The 22788-nt window shown below is 34.7% G+C and overlaps 1 protein-coding gene across 10 annotated transcripts in view; it reads left to right on the forward strand.

The window, feature by feature from the left end:
• Nucleotides 1-22788, forward strand: part of LOC127064921 (zinc finger protein 608-like) — a 180207-nt gene that overhangs the window by 144433 nt on the left and 12986 nt on the right. For 9 of the 10 annotated variants that reach the window (XM_050996587.1, XM_050996584.1, XM_050996591.1 and 6 more), the window contains one exon: nucleotides 16093-16215. In XM_050996587.1, the coding sequence (XP_050852544.1) occupies nucleotides 16093-16215 (123 nt within the window). Of the gene's footprint in view, nucleotides 1-16092; nucleotides 16217-22788 lie in introns of all 10 variants that reach the window. The other variant, XM_050996590.1, reaches the window with a different exon arrangement.

Genomic DNA, 22788 nt, shown 5'->3' on the forward strand with positions numbered 1-22788 from the left:
AAAATTAATTTTTCACGGTGAATTAATCCCTCGGGACTGATAACTTCCTGAACCTTTCTCTCCCCTTTCTACCTACAGGACGCGCGTGCCCGTATGTATAGAGATATGCGCGCGCACAAAAACAGATACATGTATATGTATCTGTGTATATATATATATATATATATATATATATATATATATATATATATACACAGCAGTCTCTTTACGCTTGGAGAACATTCAGTTCTTGTTACATGGCTTTTCCGAGTAGGGGAACATCGTGCGAGGGGTCGTTACTAATGGGATGGCTCGCGTTGTCGACTACGAAAAGGGCGAAAGGTAATTCGTTGTTGAAGCTTAGAAGGGACAAACTCTCTCTCGTTCTTTCTCTTTCTGTCTCTCTCTTTTTTTTTTTGTATCTCTTTTTCTCTCTTTCTCTCCTATTTAGATTCGAATTTCCAAGAGATTTCTTTCTCCGAACATTGTTCAATAGTTAAAAAAAAAAATAAATAAATAAAAAAGATAGTATTAATACGAATTAATAATTTAGTCTCGTGTTTTAAAGGAAAAGATTACATAATATTAGAACTATGTGATATATTCATGTGTTATTTCATAATTATATTGAATTAGTCTATTCGTGTTGCTTACAAGAATAAATAAGTGTTTAAAGAAAAATCTTATATAATATGATACTTATATATTTATCTGTATATACATGTATGTGTTTATGTTCATGTGTGCACGCGTACATGTATATATATATATATATATATATATACCGTATAATTATATTACTTATTAGAGCTGTTTTAGCACCAATTCATAATTTTGTTTCGTATCTAAAGAAAAAAAAGTAATTTAATGCGGCCTAATGTGAACGTAAATTATTCTACTACTATACTCTATCATCGTATGTAAATCAACGATTAATAATATGTTAGTGATAAAAAATGTTTGATATCGAGATTATATAATGTGTATGATTTCTTTTTTCTTTTTTTAAATGGTCGATCGTAATCCTAATATATATATACATATACACATATGTGAAATAAATAAAAGTAGATTAGATTTATAGGCAACGATGGAAATTCAGAATGTTGTATCATGGTCAAGTGGGTGGTCTGATAAAGGGGATGGAAATAGCGGGGTGGGGGTGGGATAGTAGAGGGGGGGTCGGGGAATAAGGGAAAGGCTTCAGAAGAGATCCGTTTGCTTACGGAGATCTAATTGCGTTGGCTTGAACACTCGAGGTGAACCGTAACACTCGAGAAAGCGGACGATGCATCCGCGCGGAATGCAAGGCATAGTGATCTCTACGAAAACATTTTCTCTGCCTTGCTTTCAGAGTAAATATTTATAGTCGCAGATTCCACGGTGCACGTTCGTCGCTTAATCGAGCCGATGAAACGCGAAACTTTGCTATGACGACGGCTCCTCTTATCTTCGCACGTCGCTACTTCCTTCTTTTTCTTTTCTTTTCTTTTTTTTTTTTTTCTTTTTATATATTTTTTTCTTTATTTTTTTTCTTATTTCTTTTCTATCTTTTTTTTTTATGTTTTCTTTTTATTTATTTATTTTCTTTTTTCGTTAATTTCTTTTACTTCTTTTTTCTTTTATTTCTTTCTTTCCTCGAGGAGAACCCATCTCGAGCAACAAAATCGTATTGGATGAATAGAATAAAATAGCAATAGGACACCGCTACGCATCTAATGGTATCGATAGAAATTATTTGTTACGTTTGACACGATACTTTACTAACTCGATTGGGAAATGTTAGAAGTCGTGAATTAGCAATTAATGATACTAACCAAATAGACGTATAAATCGAGTAATACGAGCTATGCCAATAGAGTTCCCGTCAAACGTTTATAACCAGTGATACCCAAATTATATAGATTTTATCACTATTTATCCATTTAACGCTTTTAACGCGTTACGATCAAATATAAAATCAATTCGATTTAAACATCGAAGTCATTTCATAATTAAAAATATTTCTTTATCGAAACATGTTTATGTACTTGCGATCTCCTTCGTCTAGTTAGTATTATTAGAAGGTTTAATGCAGTTTGTGCACCACTGCTGTATCTATACGTTTGACGATACGAGCTTGTTCGAGCGAGGAAAGCTCGTTCTCCGATAGCTCGTCGAAATGCATCGAGATGCACGTCGGTCGACTGTGCGGACGCGCCATTAAGCCACTCCGTTAAATTTCTCTGTCTCTCTCTCTCTCTCTCTCTCTGTATGTTTCACTGTCTCTCTCTCTCTCTTTCTCTCTCTGTTTCTCTCTCCTTCTGTCTCTCTTACTCTCTCTGTAGCCACAGGGAGAACGAGCCAACGCAATTGCAATTTCAATTACGCTTTGGGATCGCACACGTGCTTTTGCTCTACCGATCCACCGACTACTCGCGCTTCGTCGAATCGATCGCATCTGATTTCAGCGTTTATGCAAAACGCAAACCCGTTTTAGCAACTACGACAGTCTAATGATCTCTCTGTCTCTCTCTCTCTCTCTTTCTCTTTCTCTTTCTCTGTCTTTGTCTTTGTCTTTGTCTTTGTCTTTGTCTTTGTCTTTGTCTTTGTCTTTGTCTAACTATCTAGTCGGTGAAATAGTTATTTAACTATTTTTCTTAGTTTTTTTTTTCTTTCAGAGAGAATTGAAAATGGATGGACACTGAAAGATGATAAACACGTAGGTAATTAGAAACCACAGGAGCGGCTATTTAATGAGAAAACCCTCTAGTAATGACTCGCGTTAGGACAGTTCATGTGTTCCTTCGTGCACACGCAATAGACAAACGCAAAGAGAAAGAGAGAAAGAGAGAAAGATAAAATGGATAGATGGACAAACATATAGATAAGAAAATATTATATAATTATATCTCTAAAGGAATAAAAAGTTAATGGGATTTGAAATTTATATTGTTTCAGAGGAAAATGAAATTTATATTAATTTAAGAGCGTATAAGTAAGTCAACAATTATTAAAATTGCATAATTCAAATATGCAAGAAATAAGAGAGAAAGCTCAGATTTATCTCTGGGAGAAAAAAGAATGTGTCAAATCTATATCGTACGTTCGCAGTAGAAAATGTTAAAATTGAGGGGAAAAAACATTTGATAAATTTAAAAGGGATGTTTTTATAGGAATGATTGAAACTAGTAATAGTGTCATCACTGATCGATAAATCTAAGAATGAAAATGATATTAATTATTAGATCGTATAAGAATAATTCTGTGTTTGACTTAAAACTTTATCTCAAAGAGAATATATAAAATGGAAAAGAAAGAGAAAGAAAAATAGAAAAATAGAGAAATAGTATTCTACTTAGGGAATATAATAAGCTTCTCATAATGAGCCTGTTTGTTATATTTTTCATTCGATATCTACGTCCCTGTACCGATAATGTGTACACGAACTAAACACAGGGACTTCGTTCGCTTTTTAATGGTATGCGGTTAGATACGCATCGTTAATTGTATGCGTGAACATACGTACGTACATACGTAAGTACGTATGTATGTACGTGATTCTTACACATAGATACTATGACATATATGTACATACTTTACAGGCACGTCGTCTGTCAGACGACGTTGTAATTGGCTTAATATCTTATCGGATAACAAGCGCGTGCGTTCGTTGGTAAAACCGGACGTTCTTTGCGAACAACGAGAGGAGGAGGAGGAGACTCACCACGATCGCAGAAAATAAGAGCTTAATCTTTAGCCACTGTTCACCGTAGATCCGATAAATCCGACGACAAATCGAGATCTCAGAACGGTTTAATTGATTGTGAACTTATTTTCATTTCTTTTTTATTCTCTTTCATTATTATTATTTTTTTCTTTTATCCTGTCTGGCACATTATTAACTCTTCAATGACTGGAGAAAAAGAAGAAAAAGAAAATAATAATAATAATAATAATAATAATAATAATAATAAGAAGAAGAAGAAGAAGAACCTAATATCACGTATCAGCTATCAGGGTATAAAGTTTCACGTCAATGCATTATAATCTTGTTATTTTTCCAAGAGATAAGAATAACAAATGCGATTGAATCTTGTCGTTATTACTTAATTATTGCAATTCATTACTTTGTCTCGATACAACGTCGCGATTGTTAAGATTAATAAGATTAATTAAATTCATCGAAATTTAGATGGATTTCGTACTATTATTATTTTTATTCTTTTTCTATTATTATTATTATTATCATTTCTTTTTTATTTTCTTCTTTCTGTTTTCTTTTTTTAGAGAGGAGAAAGATCAATGTAGATATTCTTTCTTCTCTTCTTTTTCTTTTTCTCTCTCTTTTTTTTTTTCTTTCCTCGTTTCATTAACTCAATCATGAGAGAGGGGAACAAGATCGAGTAAACTCGAAGAATTCTGTTTTTCGATCTTCGCCGACGTTAAATAATTTTCGCGTTCTTTTTATCGCGTAATTGCGATCGTTAACGTCGCCTATCGTTAAAGCTTGAATCTTGGCTGAAGAAAAGAGGGTTGAAGAAGAAAGAGAGTAAAAGAGGGGTGAGAAGAGTGGTGTAGGGTCTTCATCTTCTCTCTTTCTCTCTCTCCCTTCTCTCTTTCTCTTCTTCTGATGCTTTTGATCCTTCCGACAGACCGTGATCGATTTACGACGATCCTTTTCGTTCTTACGCACGAGAAACCATCTGCTTTATTTTCACGAGACAACGACAACGACGACAACGACGATAACGATGACGATGACGACGACGACGACGACGACGACAACGATGAGGGCGACAACGACAACGACAAGGAGTAGCCATTTTCGATCATCGTTTCATTCTGTCGTCGGACCTGATCGAAAAGGGTGTTTCGTGGTAATACAGACTCCGATTATCCAGCTTAACTTTTTGGGAGATCTTATAAAAAGAGTTCGATATAGATAGAGTAAAGTCTCGCGCGTAGATCGTAAAAGTTGATCGTCGGATCGATCGTCGTTATTTTCTCAAGGAACCTGAAGACATTCGAAAGCAAAAAAAAAGAGTCCAAGAATTGTACTCCTCCTTTCTTTTCTTTTCTTCTCTTCTCTTCTCTTCTCTTCTCTCCTCTTCCCTTCTCTCGTATATATCTACCTCAAGTTTACTCTGTAACGATCTCTGTAAATCTTTCCCTTTTCTTCTCTGTTTTTTTTTTTAGTATTATCATTATCGTTTAAAACAGTACACCTCGAGGTGTTTGAAGATTTTCGGGGATATGAGAAAGATGAATATAGAAAATAAAATCTTTAATAAGAAAATTCCTCGTTATAACTCGTCGATGATGTTAATATTCCCGTGGGAAATGGTTTTAGAACAAGGACGATACTGTAAACGAAGAGTTTATCGGATTCATTAGAGTCGTGACGTCAGTCTACAGAAAAGCAAAAAACCAAGATGGTTACGGATGAGATTAGAAAATCAAAGAGACATCTTTGAGAGAGACAGAGAGAGAAAGAGAAATAAACTTGCTTTTAGTTAGACTTTCTTTTTCTTGTAATATATTCGAAAGTTTTCTTTCATCCTATGATGTCCGTTAGTTGTGAATATAACTAAACGATTAGAGAGGAAGTTTCTTTATCGAAAGATTTCGACCAGTTTTGGGTGTATCTAGTAAACTCCTTGTAAACCTAGTCTATCTTCCCTAGGGAATAACTTAACGTTCTCTTCTCCGACAACTAATCACAGTAAGTGCTACGAAAGCGGAATCCCCCGCGGGAGATTAGCGTGCTTTCTCCTTCACGAAGGGGGTGAGGGATTATTATCGCGTCTCTGTTAAGTCGCGATAAACTCCAACCAGTCTGCGAAATACGAGCCACGGTGCTTACATTCTCGATTATTATGATTTGAAATTTGCGTTATTGTACGTCTCTATATCGAAGTTCTCTATATCATTTCAGAGGGATATTAGAATAAATACAAATTACGAGACAAATCAAACATGAAACAGAAAAAAGACTTCGTTCGGTTATTATTTTTTTTAAATGGTTTAATTTTACTACGACGAATGAAATGATTAAAAAAAGGAAAAAATGAAGAAAAGGAAAACTAAGTCCCTTAATTTTTTTTTTCTTAATAATTTTCATTTAGAAAATAGTAAAGGTATTTGTGTGCTCGTCAAAAGTCACGATTAATTCAACTGCCGTGTATAATAGTTTCGTTGCTCATTTCGAGCTCGAATATGTTCGAACAAGATTGTAAATCTAGCAACGAGCCTTTCTCTCTCTCTCTCTCTCTCTCTCTCTCTCTCTCTCTCTCTCTCTCTCTCTCTCTCTCTCTCTCTTGCTTTCGCAGTGTAGTCGAGAAAGACGAACTGCTTTCAAAGTTCCGCACAATTTCGCGCCTTCGAAGAACGTTCGTTCGCTCGTACGGTTCTGTGAAATATGTACTTACGCGTACACGTATGTATCTTCGTCTCCTATATAGAAAATTAGAAATGGCATAGCCCGAGATGAAGGATACTCTCGCGGTTTTACTTTTGAAAGTTCTTGTTAAATATATTGGCTATGTCTTACGTGTTTAGCAATATAATAAGATTAATATCGACTTTCTTTTATTTACGATTATAAATAAGTCGATATTTTCCATCTTTCTATCTTTATATTCTGACATATAAAACCTGTATACGACTGAAGTAATATTATCAAAAGGGCAGATAAAATGAAGGAATAAAACATACTTTCGTTTTATCGTATCCGTTCGAATATTAATCTTCTTGATATAACACTTAGACTAGATAAACGATTAATTCCTTTTTGGATGGACAATATTGGGAATCATGTGTGAGAAGATAAAAAAAGAAACATTCAGCATGTTTATACGAAATGAACAAGTTTAACATTGGCGATATGCTTCCGCGTTTCACAAGTACGTACGTACACCACGTACCTTTTACTATAGGAATACGCGGTTTGTAATCTTAAGCTCGACAATGGCGTCGGTATATTTACGTTGTACTCGAGTCACGGATATAAAGTCGATGAAACGATAATCCAATCATTCTACGCCAATGTCCGTAGCTCGATTCACAGCCAAAGGGAATGCGCCGGCACTAGCACCTGCATTTTATTGCTTCCATTAAAGTTGATCGTTGCAATGCTCTCCTCTCCGACTGGTAACAAAGACCGGCTTTTTATCGTAATTGGCTGGCAGTTAACGAATCCTACTGCCTTACCGTTTCAATTCCCTTATGTTCGATTTCTTTCTTAACTTCTTTTCATACATAGCCGTAATTTTATTTAATAAAATATTATTCTCCGTTCGAACGATCGAAATCGTTCAACGTTCGAACAACGCTCGTTTTACATTATTCCAATTTATCGTAAAATCGTTCCAATCCGACGAGACTTTTTCGAATACGTGAATTTGCGTCCGAAGAGACTTGAAACGAAGATTCTTCTTTCTCCTTTTTTTCTTTTTTCTTCTCAGATTTTTCATTGCATTAATCATCAAAATTAATCGAATTATACGTACAATTTGTCTTCTAAGGAATACAGAGAAAAAAGAAACATCTAATAATTGATAGATAAATACGAAATATCAGTGCTAATTCTCAACTTCTGGGATTCTGGAAAAAAAAGGCTCCGTTGAGTATAGACAGGATTCTTTGAATCGGTACAACTTCGAATTGGTTTAACGATAATGTATCGCAAGGAAGAATTCTAATGTGTACTAGGTTTTAATGTTAGACGCGTGTAAGTAAAAGTAAAGTATCGTTTTTCCTAAAAAGAGTCATTTCAGTAGAGTTAATTAGAAACTGGAAAGGCAAAGCCAAAGGTACTCACAAATGGATCGTAACTGCTAGCTTTTACGATACTAAAAGGAAGCTCCTTCCTTTTCTTCCTCTTCTTCTTCTGCTTCTTCTTCTGCTTCTTCTTCTTCTTCTTCGTCTTCTTCTTCGTTTTCTTCTTCTTGAAACGATCGATCGATTCTCTACTTGTCGTGCTAAGATGTGGTCGACATTCCTCGCTCGACTATTTCCTTCTTGAGAAAGATTTTTTTTTTTACAAAAAAAAAAAAAAAAGGAAAATAATAATATAAAGAGAAACGAACACGCAACTGGAAAGAAATTTAACGAAATACGATAGTAACTAACTGTTGTTTTTGGCACATAAACAAAATTACTACCTCTCCTCTCTCTCACAATGATCGAAGAAAATTTCTAATTTTTTATAGATTATTCCAACAAAATATAAATTTCATATTGTACAATCCTGAAACTAATGAAAGAAAAAGTTTCATCGATCCTTCTTTAATATTCTTATAACAATTGTCAAAAAATTTGTTATTATAAAAGGAAGAGTTAATGCGTTTCTTCTTTTTTTTTTTAATTTTTTATTTGTTATCATAAAATTAATCTTCGATAAGTTTATGTAACTTCTTTGATGTAACGAGCTCTCACGTATAAGTATTTTGTAAGTTTAATTTCATTTTATCGGCTATTAAAATACTAATTGTCGTTTCGTAACCAAAGATTTTTCTTTTCCTTTTTTCTTTTTTTTTCTTTTTAATATTACTTATACTTCATATAATACCATATAATTACATTAGTGTAAACAATGTTATGTAACTTTCGCGTTATCATTTTTCTTTTTTGCGAAAGATGAAAAACAAAAAAGAATTGGGTTATAACCGGTTATGAACCAAACATACCAATGAATAAATCATATCTTCAAGTATGAAATTGACGGATATGTTAAAAATAGTAATAATATTATTTGAAGAGTTCGTATAATGAAAGACCGACTCGGTAGGTTCATAAATATAACAAAAGGAATAAAACGATCATCATGAACGCGATCAGAGAAGTTTACTTTGGATCAGAGTCTCCTTGAGTTTACTCGACGCGAACACTTTTTACGTTTATCTCGATGGAGAATAAAAATTTCAACTTCGGAATACATACGATATATCTTTTCTCAGCGGGAATCGAGAACACGATAAGAGCGTGGGAGAACGCGAAGAGAGAGAAAGAGAGAGTCGAGTTGATGCACACGCGCAAGAAAATAGGAAATAGCAATGATGGCGGCGAATATTTCGCTACGATAAAAGCAATCTTTTCTCGAAATCTACAAATACTTAGCGTCAATTTGACGGAAGCACAATTCATCGTCATTTAAAAATTCTACGAAGTTAATTCTCTCTAATGATATCTAATTTTGAAATCACGCACACATATGTGTACATAATTCTCTATGTAACGACATGCAATTATAAAGTTACTCATTTAATTGCATCATTTTTCTTTTTTTGTTTAAATCTTTCATCCTTTTTATCTTTATTTTTCTATTTTCTTTTTGTGTTTATTTTTTTTTTCTTCGCAACAAAATTAATTGTCAGCTTATATCCGTAGGTTAATATATTTTGTCGAGCATTATGTTATTAGTTATACTTGAAGTATAATATAGTTGTACTATAAGTATCACGCCATTTAGTTCTTTTGTAGATCCGAAAAAGAAATTGGGTTATACAAGGTTAATATTCTCGCTCGTTCGTATAAAATATGTACTTGAAACGGAGGGAAAGAAAGAAAAAAGAAAAAAGAGAGAGAAAAAAAAAAGAGAAAAAGAGGGAGACCCAAAAAAAATCAATAAGCCTGATATATAGGTACATGTAACGTTAATGAAATTTAAAAATATGCAGGTTCTCGATCGGATCTCGGTATGAAAGGTTCAGGAAGGCCGGCATCTCTCTTTTCCTCGATCTTTCATTGAAATCGTGCGTGACTCGTAAATCATCTTTAATCGCAAAAAGAATTATACGGCGTAACGGCCACGTCGCGTGACACGTTGTACCTCGCGAGTACTATACACATATACGTACACATAAATACAGATATATAAATATACATATATATATAAATGTATATATATATGTACGTAAATGTACGTATATATACAACCGGAATCATTCTTTACACGTATAACTACGTATGTGTAGGTATTCGTGTGGGTGCGTACGTCCGTCCGTTCATTCATTATTACTCGAAAGCGAGGGGCAACTGCATAAAGTGCAATTACCACGCGATTATTCGATGCATACGAACGCGTTCGAATTCGTTATAACTTTTCTCGTAATGAGCGAATTGCGAGAGTAACTCTTGTAATAGGATACAAAAGATGTTTAGATGGAATAGGCAAATCGTTCGTTGAGTAAATTTTATGATAAATATATATTTATATATATATCTGTATAAAAAAGTTGTGTATTGATATTAATTCGATTGGTTTGATAAGAAAAAAGGAGAAAAGATGATGGATGCTTAGAAAAAGAAAGCAAAGAAAGATTCTTATGTTATATGCATTATATGTATAAACGAACATATTTGTATATACATATGTGTGTGTGTATGTTAATTCTTCTTAATAAGTATATACGTTTGTCCGCGTATACATTTATAAAAGGCATATATGTATTTGATAATGATTTATATATATATATATATATATATATATATATATATATATATATACGCCGACTTTATGCCGTCGAATTACAGCTACGTATAAAAGTACATATATGAAACGGCTTACCATTACATTCGCTACGTCCTGTTAATAATTTACGTAAAAAGTTGGCTCGCCCAAGCGCAAGGCTCTTTCTCTCTCAATGGTGTGCGTAGAACTAAACGTGTATCGACGCGTTGAATTAACGTGCCGTCTGTGTACTGCGTTATGTACTTGTTAACTAGCTTCGCGTACAGCGGTTGAAGAGGGAGGGAGGAAGGGAGGGTGAAGGGGTGCTGCATGGCCTAATACCTACATATGCAGTCTCTTGCATGAATATATTCATGAGAGGAAACATGGCGTCGGAGTTTATATATATATATATATATATATATATATATATATATATATATATATATTTCGTAACCTTTACCCTGCCGTCTCTTGTCTATTCTGTGTCTACTCGTTCATCTATTCGTCTATTTCTATCTTTTTCTCTTTCTCTTTCTCTTTCTCTTTTTCTATATATATATATATTTAGCCTTTATCAACATATATATATATATATATATATATCTTTTTCTTTCTCTCTCTCTCTCACTCTTTCTCTCTTTCTCTCTCGTCTTTCTTTGTCTCTATTTCAGTATATTTTCTATGTCCTCGTTCTTTGCATTATTTTAATTTCTACTTTATTTGAACCAAAGGAGAAAAGTCTGTCTGCTCGTGACACGGTCAAATTACTGTAGCTTCTCTTTGTCGCGTGAAATGACTTCTTTATTTTTACATTTTTCTCTCCTTTTCTTTTCTTTTTTCTTTTTTTTTTCCTTATATATATATATATATATTTTTGGAAATCTACCCCGACCGTTTGTTTTTATTTATTTATATTTTCTTCTCCTTCTATCTTTCTCGTTTCGTTCTTTTGCATAAATAAATCTCTCTTGGTAATCTTTCTCCTTTCTTTTTTTTTTCTTTTTTTTTCTTTTCTTTTTCACTTCTATTATTCTTTCCGTTGGTAGCGTCGGAGTATATAATCGAATTAATAATGTCTGTCTTTTTCTTTCTCGTTACTTTCTCTCGAGTTACGAGTCGGACGACCAAGAGAGAGAAAGAGAAAGAGAGAGAGAGAGAGAGAGAGAGAGAAAGAGAGAGAAAGAGAGAGAGAGAGAGCTCTATCCTTACGAATGGACGGCAGCTGGATTAAATTTCTCAGTTTTTGTTCACGAACGAAAAAGATCGAAAAGATTTCAAACTGTGTAGAGCCCTGCGCGATTATCCATCGACCGAGAGAAAAGAGTCCGATCCACGTCGTTGCTTCTCTCTTCTCTCTCTGTCTCTCTCCCTCTCTCTCTCTCTCTCTATGCCTTCGAAAGAGTTTCTTCCTACGTCGAAAAGATCTTGGATTGACTCGTGCTTCCCCTCCTTGTCGTTTATCTTGCGACCCTCGTAAAGCTGTCTCCTATGGGCTTAAGGGAAGAGCCTCTAGCCTGTTTCTCTCTCTCTTTTTCTTTCTCTCTTTCTCTCTCTCTTTCTGTATGTCTCTTTTCCCTAGTCCTTTATCTCTTCCATCACCGAAATCTTTTTGTCGTTCTTATCTATACCTACTTCCTTTTAACGTGTTTCTCGATCCTAATCTTCTCCTACTCGCAGAAGAGAAATATTTTTCCTTTTTCTTCTACGAATTCGTGAATTTGTGCGATCGAAATAATTACATTTTCTATCGTAAACGTTGAAATATCAAAAACGATTTCAATTTACGAACTACGTAATATATATATATATATATATATATATATATATATATATATAGCCCACCCTCAACTTCGTCCTCTTCCATTCGTCTTTTCTATTTTTATTCGAGCACGATGGACTCCTCGAGCTGATCTTGCGAACAAATTGCGAGGAGGTTGAGTAAAAGCGTGGGGTGGGAAAAAAAGAAAAAAAAAATACGAAGCCGTTATTACACGACAATGTGGGTGAGTGTGTGTGTGTGTGTATATATATATATATAATATAAACACAAGTATATAATAGTCGAAGAAGATTTTTTTTACCGCCCTTTTATAACACACACAGACTCTTATCCTACCGTTCTTCGTTCTTCTTTGTCTTTTCTTAGACTTTAGAGTTAGCCTACACATTTGTAAAAAAATACATACATATATATATATATACATCCAGAAGAGACACGCACACGCACACAACACACACATATAGATACAAATACATTTACACAATATGATTTTCTCCCTTTGTCTCAATTTATCTTCTTCTCCCTTTGGTACTCGCGTATCTACCGTTTGATATTTTTATCTTATTCTTCGCCCTTCACGAAACCACCTCGACTTCTTTCCCTTTTCTTTCATTTCCATCGCAGTAGTAAAGCTTCGTCCCTTCTCACTATCTCTCTTTCTCTTTCTCTCTTTTTTCGTCTTTCTCTTTCTACAGTACGAGTCATAAAATAGTTAGAACCCTTTTCTCTTACCCTCCTGTACCTTCCATTTTCATTCACCTGCAATCGCATGCACGCACGCACGCACGCACGCACGCAATGAATGATGAAACTCAATTCTCCTCTCCTCTCATTCCCCTCCACCCTTTAACCTCGTCTCTATTCATTCTTTTCACCTTCTATTATTACAAAACTACATACAATTACACCGCGTATTTAGAAAGTTGAACGTTTCTCTTTAGGTTGATTAGGAAAGGCGTTAATAAGGTATTCTCACTCGTATAAAGAAAAAGAGAAAGAAAGAGCGAGAGAGAGAGAGAGAGAGAGAGAGAGAGAGAGAGAAATAATGAAATAGAAAAACAGACATTCAAACATTTTACGTTTTTATTATCACGATAAGAGCCATCATGCGACACGAACTGTGCGATAGAGAGTATCAATTTTCGAAGATTCGTGTTATCTCTATCGGATTCTATCGACGATAATAGCAACACGATGGACAAGGAGAGGATAAAGAGTGGTTAAAAAAAAAGGGAAAAAAAGAGAGAGAGAGAGAGAAAAAAAAGAAGAAAAAAAGAGGCCAGGAAAAGAGCAAAAGCGAAATGCCATACGGCGGACGCTCTCATTCGATCGCAGTTCATATTTTCTCTTTCTTTCTCTCTCTCTCTCTCTCTCTTTCTCTCTCTATCAGTCTTTCTCTTTCTCTTTCACTCTTTTTCTCTTTATAAAAGGATCGAGTTGCTGTCCCTGATGTCGATAGGTCGATGCGTGTTATGCGATATCGACAGGGATCTCTCGAAATGCGCTTCTCGCGAAGTAATAACGCGTCGGGTGTGCCGGAAAAACATGGAACGAATCTCAATCAAAACTCTCCTCTCTCTCTTTCTTTCTTTATCTTTTTCTTCCTTTCTCTTTTTTATCTCTTTCTCTCATTCAGTGTGTGTGTGTGTGTGTGTGTGTAATATCTGGAAAGATGGAGGAGCATCGCTCGTTCATGCGACTAAAGGACGATGAGGACATATACATTTTTTTTTATTTTTTATTTTTTGTATTTTATTTTATTTTTTCTAGTAGTTATTAGGCTATTCAGCGTTAAAGAAGTTCTTATGTCGGTCGGGTATAACTATCATAAATTTCTTCAAAGCGACGTTTCATTGGCTTTAATTTAACTTCCATGGTTGTTAAATATTTCTTTTCATAGAACATTACGTAGGAGTGACATGGATTTTCTGATGTCAGTAGGATTTTCAAAGTGTTTGCGTCTCATGACTCGAGAAAATCCAACGTATTATAGCGTTCCACGTTTGCTCTTTCTCTCTTTTTTTCTCTTTCTCTCTCTCTCTCTCTCTTTCAACGAATAAATTTTCATTGAATGAAAATTATAAATTATAATCCATTAGGTAAATATAAAATTAATAAATAATATTAAAATACGAGCGAACTTTAATGCGTAACGATAAAATCGCGTTCGCATTATATTCGATTATTTAACCCTATTCAAAAATAAATTATATCGAGAGTAACCAAGTAAATTCCATTCTAGCGTTCCATAGATTCCACTCCGTTTAAATCGAATATACAACAATTTCACGTTTGTAATATTATAATAATAGAATATTTCTACTACGATTTTATTGATAAGTTTCAACAAATCAATCATTTCTTAATAATGATGAAAACCTATTTTTATTTAGTTCGCTCTTACGTTTGTCAGACATGCCAACGTTGTTCCAACAACATCAACAACATCTTCGTAACACGTAATACATCGTGTCGGATTCTATTTATTCTCAGTCAGTTGCAAACATCTCACCTCTGTCTTTCTGTCTCTCTCTCTCTTTCTCTCTCTTTGTTTCTCTCGTATCTTCAACATTCATCCTTCCTCATCTCTCTTTCACGCTCGCAAACTCAGCGGTTAAACGTTCACGTACATTTTGCCGTCTATCTCATATATATATCTATCTATGTCTTTCTCTCTCTGTCTGTCTGTCTGTCTATCTATCTGTCTACCTATCTGTCTGTCTCTCTCTCTCTTTCTATCTATCTCTCTCTGTGTAACTCACTCACTCGAGTCCCGTCATAGTAACGTCATGCGGCGCGAACAGCGAAATAGTTTCGTGCCGTAATAACGATGCGATTACGTCGGCTGGTTCGCGTGTATTGTATGTACATTATGAAAGATAATGCAGGCCGCTTCTGTAATTATGGAAGCCAAGCATAAATTTTGCGATTTGCATTTCAAACTGCCATTGTAATTCCGCGGTGAGACTATGGCTGCTTTTCCCCCTTCCCTCTCTTCCCTTACCCCCTCTTCCTTCACCCCTCTTCTCTCACCCTTCTCACTTCTCTCCACGTCAACGCCATAACGGATTCTCTCCCTTGTTTCCCCGATCTCCCTTAAACCACCTTATCGTGTCGTAGCTCGGAAGTATGTTCGATATACTTGACTACAGTTTTTTGCTTTGCCCTTTCCTTTTCGTGGTATTTTTTAACCTTTGAACTTTACTTTTTACAAAGCTTATATATAAACTCTCTCTCTCTGTCTCTCTTTGTACTTCTTTCATTTTTAATAAAACTCGTGTATTCGATAAACATCGTTCGTTAATGAATAATATCGGTTATCTCGGTTTGGTAGTCATGAATTTTCTCAGGATTACTAAACAAAAATCACGCACGCATACAGACAATTACACATACAAAGAATATAGAGATAGAAAGAAAGAGAGGAGATAGATAGATAGATAGATAGATAGATAGATAGATAGATAGAGAGAGAGAGAGAGAGATAGAGAGAGAAAGAGATAACTCCTTTGATTCTGCCGAATTACACGAGTGCACACGAATCCGCGTGCAATCGCGTATTCATTGCAAGTCGCGTTCCGCTTGCTAGAAAGGAGAAAAGACAGCAGAGTTAACGTTAATTGGTGAGAGATATCCTCTAATTGCTTTTAAAGCCATGGCTCGAACTCGCGAGCGTTTGTTCATCGTTCTCTCCATCGTATTGCACATAGTCTCTGTGTATAGACTCCCATCCCTCTGTCTCTATTTCTCCCACTCTTGATCGACGATCTACGAACCGCAGAAAGCCCCTAAACAAAACCGCTTAAACCTCTGAACCAAACGACATCTATTACAGTCATGGTACCATAAAGTTTAATCGTAGCTCACATCGATACGTCAACTTGTGTTTGTGTTTCAGGACATGTCCGACGTTTGCGTTGGGACCAGCGTGGGGACCATTACCGAGCCTGAATGTTTGGGACCCTGTGAGCCTGGCACATCGGTCACGCTCGAGGGTATCGTTTGGCATGAGACCGAAGGAGGTGAGGACCTATCACAGCTCGATTCTTATTTTTGTATTTTTTTTTTTTCTTTTTTATATCCTTCTGTCTCGTTCGATGCGATTATTAAAAATACTCGAATATATTAAAATATTCGTTGATGGGTTTTGATCAGTTCCGAGCATCTAATTTTGATTATCCCGGATGATATTTTTTCTATTTATATAACAACCTATCAAACGGCGTTAGTTATTGATTCTGATTCGAGATGCATGATTTATACCTGTTCTTTTTTTGTCTTTCTCTTTTAGATACTTTTAGAAAATTAATATAATGGGCAAGTATTAGAACGTTGCTGATAGACAAAATTAGAATGCATATTTATTTATGTATTTATGGTAAAAGAAAAAAAAAGAAGAAACGTTGAAAAAATCTTTATCAAATGTAATTAGCAAAACATATTCTACCGACGTGTTTATCGTGACCTTTCGGATATTACTAGATACGGATATATCATTGGGCGAATAGTAATAGAAATAATAGAAAGGATCGTAAAGCGGAACCGGAGCGGAATTAGCCTAACGAGGAAACGGATTTACGTAGGTTAAAGCGGAATGAGAAAGAGAGAGAGAGAGAGAGAGAGGAGAGATAGAGAGAGTGATAGAGAGAACTTCAATAGGATCGTACGTTGGTTGATTCTGTCTCTCTCTCTCTCTCTTTCTGTTGTCTCCCGCTCTATTTTAATTTCATTATTTGCAAGTGTTACATTCGAAAAACCGATCTGTGACGATGTGTCAAAGCAAAATCACCGAGAGAGAAATATCCATTACCGGTGCGTATTACACCATTTTCCGGTAACGCGAAACTAGTGTTTTTCACGTTAATTAAATTAGTGCTTTTCCTACCATTTTCAAACACACTCGTATCTATTTCTATCTCATATACATATACATATATATATATAGTTACATGGATAACTTCAATATTCTCCTGAACCAAACCATTACAGTTATAGAAATGTTGACGGCGATGACGATAATAATAATAATAATAATAATAATAATAATAAAAATAAAAATAATAATAATTATCACATTCACAATCATAATCATAATCATAATAATCATAATAATAACAGTAATAATGATAGCCGACAGTACTAATAATGGTAATAACGACAGAAGTTTACGCGAGAGACGAATTTATCTCGTATAATTTATCATAGCTAATTGGGAATGCCACAACGAGCACGGACGGTCCGTCCTATCGTTAACGGACGTCCACCGTCTCTCTCCCTGTCCATTTGGGTGCTTCAAGCGTATATCATGTTAATTAAATAACAAGCAGGTACGTAGTCGCGGAAGTTCGAGCGAATCGATCGATAATTCAACAGCTTCTCGATTTTACCACTCGCCTTTTGTCGCGAGAATTTAATCTCATCTCCGTTTGGTAATAGTTATTTCAATATCTTGTTGGCTTTGGAATAATTAAAAAAGAAGGAAGAAAAAAGGGAGGTAAAAAAAAAAACAAAAAGAATTCAATCCACCTTTCTCTTCTTGATACTCGTCCTTAAAATAAATAACTTTGCACTCCGTGTATATATGTATATAAATGGATGAAACTTTCCGATAAGACCATAATGGAATATTTTCATTCAATCCTTTTGCATATAACAATACAATTTCATTTTTATTTCGATAAAACGCAATTTATTTGTCATATATATTCAAAGAAAATTGTTTATTATAACAGATCCGATTATTGTTTTCTAATTTATCTTAGTTTGCAATAATATATATATATGTATATATGTATATATAAAATATACATAGAGTTTTTAATTAGCATTACGATTGTCAATCGATCGATTTTTCAATCAGTTGGAAAATAAGTTTCATAATATTTTTCAACATAGAAATTTATTCTTCTTACGACGATAAAACGATAAAACAATAAAACGATAAGAAAAGAAAGAAAGAAAGAAAGAAAGATAAAAAGAAAAAAGAAAAACTATAAAGAACAAAGAAGATTCTCGTCATCGTCATCGTGATCGTCATCGTCATCGTCATCGTCGTCTCACGATGCGATCTTACTCGAAGATTTTCCCTAAGGGTTTGCAACGTAATACCAAAGTCCGATCTCTCTCTTTATCTTCCAAGTCGAAGCACGTTGCTTCGCGCACGTCAGGAGCAAGAAAGTATCGATTCTCCCGGAGGAGTTCCCGAAGGGTTGCTCCTCCATAACGAGGGATTAGGAAATCCATAAATTCATCGAATTCTCTATCGAATACCGGGCCAATCTGTCGAGACTCTGTGCCCTCTCGTGTTTTATTACTTTCTCTTCTTTTCTCTTTCTCTCTTTCTCTGTCTTTTCTCTTTCTTATCGATTCTCTTACTCTTCTTGGCATCCAAGCCTTTCTTTGGGACCAGTTGCCTTCTATCTCTCTTACTTTCTCTTATTCTCTCTCTCTCTTTCTCTTTCTCTCTCTCTCTCTCTCGCTCCACATTGATTCTTCCTGTACGTATCCTTTAATCTTTCAAAGAGCAACTCTCTGTTGTCCTCTTTCTTCTTTCGTTATTTCTTTATTTCTTTATTTCGTTCTCTCTCACTTCGCATAAAGAATCATAAAGAATGATAAATTTAATATTTAGAGATATGTATATTCAACATGTAAATCGAATGATTTTATGTTAACGAAAAGAATTCATCGTTTCTTAAGCACAATCTGTTACTATTGCTATAACTACTACTACTACACTACTACTATTACTATTACTGCTATAACTACTATTACTACTACTACTGCCATTACTATTACTCTTAGGTCTCATCGTTTCGTTCGAAAGTAAATTCGTTATATAAAGCTGTCTCTTCGATGTCGGTTGATAGAAGACGAGTTTCGAGTATGCTGCAATATAGAAGATAAAAGGGACAAGATAACGAGAAAGAAAAAAAGGAAGAAATATAGAGAGGAAGAGACTTTTAGAAAAATAATTACTAACCATCGCGATCGTTCAATAGGATAACGCGTTCTCACGAGTTAATAAACGAAAGTTTCTATATTCACGGAATTTCTACGGTGGAATGCAAAGAGTCGAGTAACTCGTTATTATTACTGTTGTTGTTATTATTATTATTATTATTATTATTATTATTATTATTATTATTATTATTATTCGCTTGATTTATCTTGATGCTAGTTAAAGATTTATTCGAGTATCGATAGAATAGATTAAAAGTTAACACCGTTGATCGATCGATGGCAAGGCGAGTTCAAAAGAGAGATCCTCGAATTGTATCGAGGTCTCTCTATCGAATAAAATGAAAAAGAAATGTTGAATATTTGGTAAACTGGTTTCTCATCCTTTTACCATAACGAAAGACAGAATGAACAAAAAAAAAAAGAAAAAAAGAAAGAAAGTTAATAAGAAAGAAAAGAAAAAAAGAAGAGGAAGAAATAAAAAGCGACAGATGATCGGAAAGGAGATCAATATTTCAGTGGGATATAATAAACTCGATATCTAGAGTAACATCTCGAATTAAATCGATCGTTCTCCTTCCTCTCCTATTTTTCATTCGTATTTCAGAACGGCATAATTTATCGATATTGTCGTTCGTTACTTCTGTTACACGATCTCGATCATTAGTTACGTATAAGCGTATAATTACGTATTCGCGCGTACGACGTTTATTGCCGGAGATTAACCTGTTAGCCCCACGTAGAATTATTAATGCACCAACCGTTATAAAGCAGAAATGCAAATGAACGATCAAGGCAATAAGTTGTCACCGTCGTTGTCGTTGTCAGCATCATCGTCGTTGTCGTTGTCGTTGTCGTTGTCATTGTCATTGTCTTTGTTGTCGTTGTTGTTGTTGTCGTTGTTGTCGTTGTCGTTGTACCAACACACTCGTTGACTTTTTTTAATTAACCATGCGTGACGAACGCGTGTTCTCTCCTCACTACGTACACGTCTCCATACACGTCTCTTTTTCTTTAACCATAGTTGTCTCTCGAACCTTCATCGGTCGCATAAAAAGCATTCAAAGTCTATCGCCAAGAGTCGTTTACTTGCAAGACGACGTTATATACGAGCAAGAATTAAGCGCACGTTTCTCTCTCCTTAGACTCTTGTATACCAAAAAAAGAAGAAACAATATACGAGAAAAGAACCGTTCTTTTTTCGTATGTACGAAACTGTACGCACGTGTGGTCCAGAGTCGTCAGGCAAAGAGAAATAAGGAGAAAACGAGCGAGTCCTTGACGTTTCGAAAGCACATACATATTTCTTTCTCTTTTCTTTTTTCTTTTCCCTTTTTTTTCTCTTTTCTCCTTTCTTCTTCTTCTTTTTCTTTACGTTCCCCTTTGAACTGAAAATAAAGAGTTTACATAGTTTTTACAATATTTTTAAATCTTTCAGACTGCATATATTTTAAGAGTGTCTACGATGTTACAAAAAAAAAAAGAGAAAGAAAAAAGAGAGAGAGAGAGAGAGAGAGAAAGAGAGAGAATAAAAAGAAAATACAATTCTATTCGTATCGTGTCGAGGGAGACAAGTTTTTGTACGATACGTAGGTACATCGTAACTCCATTTATTGGTTGACATTTTTTTGAAGGAGTCCTACAAAGAGTTCTACGAAGAGAGATAGAGAGAAACAGAGAAATAGAAAAAGAGAGAGAGAGAGAGAGAGGTAGATAGAAAAAGAGATAGAGACTCGAATGTATGTACTCGACGCAAAAATAGTTATTTCTCTTTATGGTATCGGAAATGTGTCACTCCTTGGCATATGCCGCAAAAACGCCTGCGAAACATTCGCTTATGTAGAAGACCGCCTTCGCAGCAGTAAGAGTAAATACTGTTATTACATCTTATCAACGAGTATATGCTTTACTATCGCGACAGTAAATTTTCTACGGGCCACAGCTCTGCAATAATTGTGAGATATCGTAGTTCGTGTTCGATATTATCACGGATAGTTAGGAACCCTTTCCTTTCCCCTCACTTTCTACTGAATGGAAACGTATTCGATATTCTTTCGCGATATATCAAGAATTTTTCTCGATATCTTTTATAAAAGTTAAGTTGAAAGAGATCTAACCAGTTTTTCTTCTCGACTGTACACGAATCTACATTAGAAATATATATGTCTGTATATAAACGCCATGGTCCTATCGATTTAGTTATATTCTATGCTAGAAGAAAACCGGATCTAATTTCGACGATTTTCTCTACGTACTATCGTCATTATATACGACGTATGATATGTGAGATGATTATATATAAGACTAATTATTAATTAATAATATAATTTATTTCGTTCGACATTTTTATTAATTAACGATAAGTATTTTGTAAAATATATATGATCGATATATATACGAGCGTACTTCGATCAATATAAATAATTATTTGTCAGAATTATGTCATTTATATCACGTATCGATATTTTAATATTATAAACTGAACATTTATAAATTTAAAAATACTAGTCTGACAAATAACAGTCTTAATAATTTAATTTTAATTAGAGAAACGCGTTATTGAAAGATCCTTTTCGGGGTTGATATGTCGAATATTGATGAAATGGTAGAATTGAAAGAGCCATCGTCCTACGTAGAATATGAAAACGTTTGAAATCGAGTCCAAGCGATATCTCGATTTAGTTCTTATGTTCGATCGATCGATCATAAAAATTCGGTCTTTCGTTCACGACGAGTAAACATAGTTTTCGATCGAGGACAAAAGCGATTCTGAATGCCTTGTTTTTTTTTTCTCGTAGCAACGAGGCTAGGACTTATTTTTGGAATATCCGTAAAAGTCACGGCGATGGGACAAGAAACGGTACCAAATCCGTATGTCTCTAACGTTTTATCGATCGACTTCTCGAACTGTCTTTAATCCATTGAAAAAAAAAAGAAAAAAAAAAGAAACGAGAAAAAGGATAAGAGGAGAGGAAACATTCGACGATTGCTTTCTCGTCCTACGCTGTGTTCCATTTAAAAAAAAGAAAAAAAAAAGAGAGAAAAATAAATAGATGATAAAAAAGAAGAAACATACATTTTCGACGATAATAATACGTATAGCGTTCTCTAAAAATGGCGATATAAACGTTTATCCGGATGCCATGAATTCGAAAATAATCGAATATCGTAGGCGTTTTCCATCCTGTCACCGCGAGTTTCCGTAAAAGCGATTTGGTAATAGCCTAAAACCTATTTTCGTCTCTCTCTCTCTCTCTCTCTTTCATCCTCTCTCTTCTTCTTTTTCTATCATCCGTTCGATAAAATCTAGAAAATAATCTGTATGTCGGTGTCCGGATATGATCGATAATTCATATCAATTACTTCTCGATGGCTCTAGATTGACATGAAGCAAACACGTTCATAAACATATGGTATATTATTCAAAGTTGGTATAATGGAAATGAGGTTCTTACATTTAATAGATACCTACGACGTACTTATAAACGTATGTATATATAGTCGACGAATATTACTAGCTTGTATTATAGCTCTAGTTAGAAGCATTCGCATATTCCATTGGTATGTTAATTAAGTGAAAATGGAACATGCTTTAAGAGAAACGATCCAGTTTTTCTTCTTCCTCTGCTTCTTT

Source organism: Vespula vulgaris, chromosome 7, assembly GCF_905475345.1.
Source record: "Vespula vulgaris chromosome 7, iyVesVulg1.1, whole genome shotgun sequence".
Lineage (NCBI taxonomy): Eukaryota > Metazoa > Arthropoda > Insecta > Hymenoptera > Vespidae > Vespula > Vespula vulgaris.